This window comes from Meleagris gallopavo, chromosome 17 (genome assembly GCF_000146605.3).
Source record: "Meleagris gallopavo isolate NT-WF06-2002-E0010 breed Aviagen turkey brand Nicholas breeding stock chromosome 17, Turkey_5.1, whole genome shotgun sequence".
Classification (NCBI taxonomy): domain Eukaryota; kingdom Metazoa; phylum Chordata; class Aves; order Galliformes; family Phasianidae; genus Meleagris; species Meleagris gallopavo.
Window position 1 is genome coordinate 11157123 of NC_015027.2, and position 7490 is coordinate 11164612.

Here is a 7490-nt window from a genome sequence, read left to right on the forward strand (position 1 = left end):
GGAGTGGGAATATCGTGCAGCGGGGGTACGGTGTGCTGGGGGCACCGGGGGATGGGCCTGGCTTCGCATGCAGTGCGATGGACGGGGGACCGAAGGGGGGAGCAGAATGGGGAGGGGGGTGGCACTGGGTTTTGTCCCCGAGGTTTGGGCCCCTCTGGTTGCTGCGGTGCTGGGGGTGCTGGATGAGTGCATGGATGCACACGCCTGTGTGTGTGTGTGTGTGTGTGTGTGTGTGTGTCTACGACTGTTTGTTGTCACGCTGCTGTGTGGCCCTACGTATGTATGTCTGTCTGTCTGTCCGTCCGTCCGTCTGCGCAAGTCCCCGTGCTGTTTGTGTCCCCAGTGCCAATGCATGGCTCTGTGTCCATCTGTCTGTCAGTAGCTTGCTGTCTGTCTGTGCAGCCTAACCCTCCCACCCCATGCACGGGGGCCGTGAGGCTGTGCTGGTGGGCAAGGAGCTGCCTGGGATGTGTGGGGGGCCCAGGGCACGCCGCCCAGGCTGACCCCATCCCGATGCCTGCAGTGCAGATCATAAATCAGTGCCGGATGAGCAGGAGGGCCGCGAGCTCCCGGGCACACAGCCGGCTTCTGTGGGGCTTCTCGGTTTTTTGAGCCCCCTCACAAGCCTTGAGAACAATTGTCCCCACGCTGCTTGTCCCCGCTGTCCCCCTCTCTGCTGTCACACCTGAGGCTGGCAGCCCGCCACGCTGTCTGGCTGTGGGCACACGGAGCGATAGGGACGGTCCCCAAGGCACCACCGGGGAGGGCAGGGATGCAGCACTGCGTGGCAGCACTCAGAGCCACCTCGGCTGTGACTGAGTGGTGCTGTTGCCCTGCTTTGCAGGTGACGCCCTGGGAGCCTTGGAGCAACCGGTGACATCGGCTGGGACAGAAGGGGAAAGAAGAGGAGGGGGTATCTGGGGGTGTCCTGTCCCCGCTGAGCCTGGGGACACTGAGATGTGCCAGCACTGCAGGGAGGACAGCAGCTCCAGCTCCAGCTCAACACCGCCCATGCAGAGCCCGGCGCCCGGTGCCAAGTGATGGCTCACCCCAGCCTGCCCTGGTGGTGGCCCCGGTGGAGCAGAACTGGGTGCCACGGGGCTCTGGGTGCCACCTCCCACCCCTGCTGAGCTCTGCAGTGGGGACAAGGACGTTCCACCCCCGCAGGTGCCACCAAGCCGTCTGTCCCTTGGCCATGGCACGGCGCTGAGCCGCTGTCCCCAGCCATGGCACGGCAGGGCACAGGGGCCCTTCTGGGCTCTGGGACTTTGGGGTTCCCACCACAAAACCTGGCCCGCGTGGTGGTCTGGGAGTGGCTGAACGAGCACGGGCGCTGGCGGCCCTACTCAGCTGCTGTCTGCCACCACATTGAGAACGTGCTGAAGGAGGATGCCCGTGGCAGCGTGGTGCTGGGCCAGGTGGACGTGCAGCTGGCACCCTACATCATCGACCTGCAGTCCATGCACCAGTTTCGGCAGGACACGGGTAAGGGCAGGGGGCTCGGTGGGCACATGACTGGCCAGGGGTCTACTGGGGGTGGAGTGGCAGGGATGAGTACGTCTGCCCCTTCTGTGAGCCTTTGTTGGAGGGCCTTCAGCACTCCTCTTCCTTCTTCTGCAGTCATTTGTTCCTCTGCCCATCCATCAGCCATTCCGTGGCATGGCTATGTGTCTTTGTATCCTTCCTTCCTTCCTGTGTCCTTGCTTCATTGCTTTATTCCTTTGTTACTCCCTTTCTTTGTCCCATGTATCCATCCCTCCATCCCTCCATCCATCCATCCCTCCATCCCTCCATCCATCCATCCCTCCATCCATCCACCCATCCACCCATCCACCCATCACAGTGTGCATATATTTGCTGTGTGTCATTCTACTTCTATTACCCATCAATCCACCCATCCTAACGAGTAATTGTCATTCATCCATCCATCCTTCCATCTCGGTGTATCTTTACTTCCTTGTCATTCTGTTCATGTATCCATCAAAGTATCCATCCCCATGTATATTTGTCATTCCATCCAACTAGTCCCCAATCAATTCATCAGTCTGTCCCTCCATCCAACATTCCATCCATCCATCTATCTCTCCCTCCCTCCATCCATCCCTCCACCTATCCATTCCTTCTCCATCCATTCCTCCTTCCATTCCTCCATCCATCATTCCATCCATCCATCCCTCCCTCCCTCCATCCATCCCTCCACCTATCCATTCCTTCTCCATCCATTCCTCCATCCATCCATCCATCCATCCATCCATCCATCCATCCATCCATCCATCTCTTTCAACTCACCCTCTTCCCCACCTGTCAGTCTGTTCCTTTCTGTCTGTCCTCACCCCAATGCAGCCCCCATAAGTCACCTCTTGCCCTTCCTTTTCCTTCCCTCCTGTTGTCCTGTTGGGACAAAGGGAAACGGGTGGCCCCACTTTGGGGTCTGCAGGGGCCACACGCCACCCCTTAACAGAGCAGGGCTGCGGCACACAACCAGGACAGGTGTCCTCGAGGGAAATCAAGCCCTGTCCCACACTGCCTCCCAGCTCAGACCCCATTAACCATGACCCACTAAAGTGATGTGTGCCAGCTGAACCCCAGGAGACTCGCTCAGATGGGGGATGGATGGGGATGGTGCAGGATTATACCCCCTGCTGGGAAATGCTCATCTGCAAGGTCCCTAAATGTCCCATTCCTTGGCCTGGATGGTGCTGGGTGCTGCTGGGAACGTGTGCCCATGGTGAGGTGGGCTTGGGATGTGATGGGGTGTGTGTGAAACGAGGTGACCCTGTTCTGAACAGCCGGGAGGTGTGGCTGCAGGATGTGCACACACCTGGGGGGAGATGCTGGCACCAGTGGGGCCGGGATGTGGATGTGAGCGGGATGGGAGGTGCAGGGCATGGGTATCAGTGGGGTGTGGGTATGGTGGGCTGGGTGCAAAGAGATGGGGGGAGGTGGGGTGTGCACAGAGACGGGTGGGCAGCGGGTGCAGGACATGGATGTGAGTGGGATGTGGTTGGGATTGGGCAGTGGGATGTGGGATGAGAGTGGTAGTGAGAGTTGGGATGTAGACACAAGATAGCGGTGGGATTTGGGATGTTGACAGCAGTGGGAAACAGAATGCAGGACACGGATGTGAGCAGTGTGTGGCTGTGAGCCAGCAGTGGGATTTGGGGTGTGGACACAAGCGAGTGGTGGGATACAGGACCTGAGCAGGATGGGGATGTGAGCGTGCAGCTGACTCAGGTGAGGACTTGCTGGGCTGCGGCGGGGCACGGACCCCCTGGGGCTGCAGGCAGCGCTGCCTCAGCACCCGGCGGCAGCTGGGCCGGGCGGTGATTAATGACCCTTATTAGAGTCGTTAATAGGGCCAGGCAGTGCAGCCGGCCGGGGATGGGAGCGCAGCGTGTGGCTGAGCGAGGAGAGGGGCGCGGTGCCGGGGGTGAGCCGCTGGGGGGGCTCTGTCCGGGGGATGGCAGCGGTGTTTGGGTGCTGAGCGCCGCGTCCCCGCAGGCACCATGCGCCCGGTGCGCAGGAACTTCTACGACCCCTCCTCAGCACCGGGAAAGGGCATCGTGTGGGAATGGGAGAACGACAACAGCTCGTGGACTCCCTACGACATGGATATCTGCATCACCATCCAGAACGCCTACGAGAAGCAGCACCCCTGGCTGGACCTCTCCTCCCTGGGCTTCTGCTACCTCATCTACTTCAGCAGCATGTCGCAGATGAACCGACAGACGCAGCGCCGGCGCCGGCTGCGGCGCCGCATGGACCTGGCGTACCCGCTGACCATGGGCTCCATCCCCAAGTCGCAGTCGTGGCCGGTGGGCAGCAGCACGGGGCAGCCCTGCTCGTGCCATCAGTGCCTGCTGGTCAACAGCACTCGCGCGGCGTCCAACGCCATCCTGGCCTCGCAGCGCCGCAAGCTGTACGCCGGCACGGGGACGGTGCCGGTGCGGCAGAGCAGCACCTTTGCCGGTGCGACGTTGTGGCCATCGGCGGGTGGCACGGCCAAAGGGGAGGCACCCAGGGTGCCTGCTGGGGCTTTTGGGTGCAGCCAGAGCGCGCCCGGCACCGTGCAGCTGCCTGGCCTCAATAACCTCAACCGGCCCGGCACGCAGCGGGGGGCTGGCGGCAGCGCCCGCACCGCGGTGCCCCCAGGGTAAGCTGGGATGAGGATGCATGCGGTGATGCTGAGGTGGCACGGGGTGGGCTCACGGCGGTGGGGAGGTGGCATGGAGGTGCAGTCAGATTGCTTGGCAGCACCGGCTGTCACCTCACCGGTGCTGGCACTGCGTCACCACCACCATAGCCGTGCCGTGCCGTGCTGCGCCGTGCTGCACTCCTGTGTTGTGCCGTGTAGCTCCATGCCATGCCACACTGTGCCTGGTTGTGCCAGTCCACGCCATGCCATGCTGGCTGGAGGAGATGAGGTGCCAGTCACTGGGGGACTTGTGTCCCTGTTGTCCAGCATGGGGTGGGTCACCCCGGAGTGTTTGTTCCAGTACCACCAGGCAGGTCCCTACAGGGAGCTGTTGTGGCATCTTGCCCCGCAGGAAGGATCTGGCTTTGTGCTGGGAGATGCAGCGGGACAAAACTGGGTGGTGGTGGTGACATCCTGACAGTGTCACCTCTGCTTCAGGGTGTGTGCTGCAGGAACACCTGTGAGTCAGGGGTAGCAGGGGCACAGGGAGCATCATGCAGTGTGAGCACATATCTCTGCGTCCCTCCCACTGCCCGCAGCCACAGCCCACAGCCAGACAGAGCTGGGGACAGGGGTGACAGAGTTGGGGAGGGGGGGGGCATGCAGGGTCACCAAAGCACTCGGCGTGTTTCCTTCCTCTGTTGATGTTCTGCTTTCGCTTCCGTGTCCTGGGCCAAGCCGTCCTCGTGTCGACACGCAGCCCCTGTGCTGTGCGTCCCCCTGGACAGGTAGGAGGGGGCTGGAGGGGTGAGGGCCCCGCTGCCTCAGGTGGCCTTGGTGTGGCTGAGGGTGGCCTTGGGAACTGCGGGCAGGGACTGCAGGTAGAGGCAAGGCTGGGTTGTGGCATGGCCTGGGGGTGTTGCGGGGGCAGGAAGAGTCCCTGTGCAACGGACCCTTCCTTGGGGCTGGGATCTCCTGTCTGTGTTGTGGCTGCTGGGTTGTGAACAGGGATGTGGGGGCTCTCCCCATGTCTACACACCCACAACCATCTCTATCCAACCATCCATCTGTCTATCCATTCTTCCACCCACCAACTCACCCATCCATCCATCCGTCCATCCATCCATCTACATACTTATCTCTGTCCTTCTGTCTCTCTATCCGTCTGTCCATCCACCCATTCCCCACCATCCCCACTCTCTTCACATCCCTGCTATGTCCTCAGCCACCTCCTCACGTGTCCCCACAACCCCACATCTCGCACCAAGCTGTAGCCATGCAGCTTTGCACATATGGGTGCACACCCGAGGGGATGCATGCATGAGTGTACAGGCACCTGCCCAGATGCACTCCTGGCTGCCCTAATGACACTGCAGAAAGGACAGGACCCAGGGGACATACATTCCTCCTGTCTCTTGCAGGGTGCCAGCCCTCCCAGTCAAGAACCTGAATGGCACTGGCCCCGTCCATCCCGCCCTCGCAGGTAATGGGTGGGGGTCCCATAAAGAGCACCCATAGGTGCTCAGGGATCGGGCCAGGGAGGGAAGGGACAGACAGACACCCCTGTCCCTGTGCAGGGATGACTGGCATCCTGATGTGTGCTGCTGGACTGCCTGTCTGCCTGACCCGTGCACCCAAACCCATCCTGCACCCGCCGCCCGTCAGCAAGAGTGACATCAAGCCTGTGCCTGGGGTCAGCGGAATCTGCAGGAAGACCAAGAAGAAGCACCTCAAAAGGAGTAAGGAGCTGCTGGAGGGGAAACTGAGGCACAAATGGTGCTGTGGGTTGGGACCTGAAATGTTGGGGGGATGGCCTAAAATGCGGCGTGCCACCCAAGCCCTAAGGTGATGTCACTGCCCATAGCTCCTCTGTGCCACCTCCTCTCTGTCTCTGTCCCCACGCTAGAGGCAGGGGGTGGCAGGGAGGGTTTGGTGGGGGAGGTTTGTCTGACTGACACCCCTATCCATGGCAGGCAAGAACCCGGAGGATGTGGTGCGTCGCTACATCCAGAAGGTGAAGACCCCTCCGGATGAGGTGAGCTGGCATGGTGGGAGGGCAGGGGATGGGCACAGAACCTGGTGTGACGCCCATGAGGTGACCCCCGTGTCCCCCCAGGACTGCACCATCTGCATGGAGCGGTTGGTCACCTCCTCGGGCTACGAGGGCGTCCTCAGTCACCGCGGCATCAAGCCGGAGCTGGTGGGCAAGTTGGGCAAGTGTGGGCACATGTACCACCTGCTGTGCCTCGTGGCCATGTACAACAACGGCAACAAGGTGAGAGCCAGCGTGGACACGGGGTCTGCGTGCGTATGGCAGGGGCTGAGCGCCCACCCTGGCTGTCCCTGCAGGACGGCAGCTTGCAGTGCCCCACCTGCAAGGCCATCTATGGGGAGAAGACGGGCACGCAGCCCCCTGGGAAGATGGAGTTCCACCTCATCCCCCATTCCCTCCCGGGCTACACTGACTCCAAAACCATCCGGATAGTCTACGACATCCCCACCGGCATCCAGGTGAGCCCCCCGCAGCCCCCACCCCAGGGCTGGGTGTCCCCACGCCGCCCACTCACCCCTCTGCTCCTCACCAAAGGGTCCAGAGCACCCCAACCCTGGCAAGAAGTTCACGGCACGCGGCTTTCCCCGGCACTGCTACCTGCCTGACAACGAGAAGGGCAGGAAGGTGAGCAGTTCCGTGTCCCCGGGGGTGGCGCGGGTGGGGACGTGGCCGTACGGATGGGGACATCGGGGTGGGACATCGGGGTGGCCGTGCCGTGGGGTGGGACGCAGCTGTGGCCGTCCCCCAGGTGCTGAAGCTGCTGATCGTGGCGTGGGACCGGCGGCTCATCTTCACCATCGGCACCTCCAACACCACGGGAGAATCAGACACGGTGGTGTGGAACGAGATCCATCACAAGACCGAATTCGGCTCCAACCTGACGGGTCACGGCTATCCCGATCCCAACTACCTGGACAACGTCCTGGCCGAGCTGCTGGCGCAGGGCGTCTCCGAGGCCACCCTCAAGGACTGAGCCCACGGTGAGGGGCTCCCCGCCCTCCCCTCGGTCCCGTGTCACCGTCCCTGCTGCTTCGCCGCCGGCCCCGCGTGGGCTCATCCCCCGGTGCCACCCGCCGCGTGTCCCCGTCCCCTGCCCGGCCTCCAGCAGCGCGGTGCTTTCCTCTCCGCCCACCCGGTGCCCCACGGAGCCGCGTGCAGCCGGTGCCATGTGTACGTCTCTGTGTTACAGAATACACCGCAGCGTTCCGGCGTCCCGCGTCACCCACTCGTGTCCCCGTCGCCGCGCCGCGCTAGGAGGTGCTGGTGGGCTGCACTGGGGTCTGTCCCCCGTGGGCGGTCACA

General features: G+C 62.4%; 1 protein-coding gene across 1 annotated transcript; it reads left to right on the plus strand.

Annotated features, from left to right (window-relative positions):
* Nucleotides 1-908: 908 nt before the first annotated feature.
* DTX1 (deltex E3 ubiquitin ligase 1) lies at nucleotides 909-7414 on the plus strand. The gene is made up of 9 exons (XM_010720520.3): nucleotides 909-1485; nucleotides 3502-4153; nucleotides 5557-5618; nucleotides 5713-5874; nucleotides 6109-6170; nucleotides 6252-6410; nucleotides 6485-6646; nucleotides 6723-6812; nucleotides 6937-7414. Exons 1-9 carry the CDS (start codon nucleotides 1227-1229, stop codon nucleotides 7159-7161), a joined length of 1833 nt encoding a protein of 610 aa, XP_010718822.1. The 5' UTR covers nucleotides 909-1226; the 3' UTR covers nucleotides 7162-7414.
* Nucleotides 7415-7490: the final 76 nt, after the last annotated feature.

Bases quoted from the DNA above. Each gene is read 5' to 3' on its own strand.
- DTX1 (XM_010720520.3), top strand. From the start codon at position 1,227: ATGGCACGGCAGGGCACAGGGGCCCTTCTGGGCTCTGGGACTTTGGGG. The intron at 6,411-6,484 runs GTGAGAGCCAGC...CTGTCCCTGCAG, and splicing joins TGTACAACAACGGCAACAAG to GACGGCAGCTTGCAGTGCCC. The intron at 6,813-6,936 runs GTGAGCAGTTCC...GCCGTCCCCCAG, and splicing joins ACAACGAGAAGGGCAGGAAG to GTGCTGAAGCTGCTGATCGT.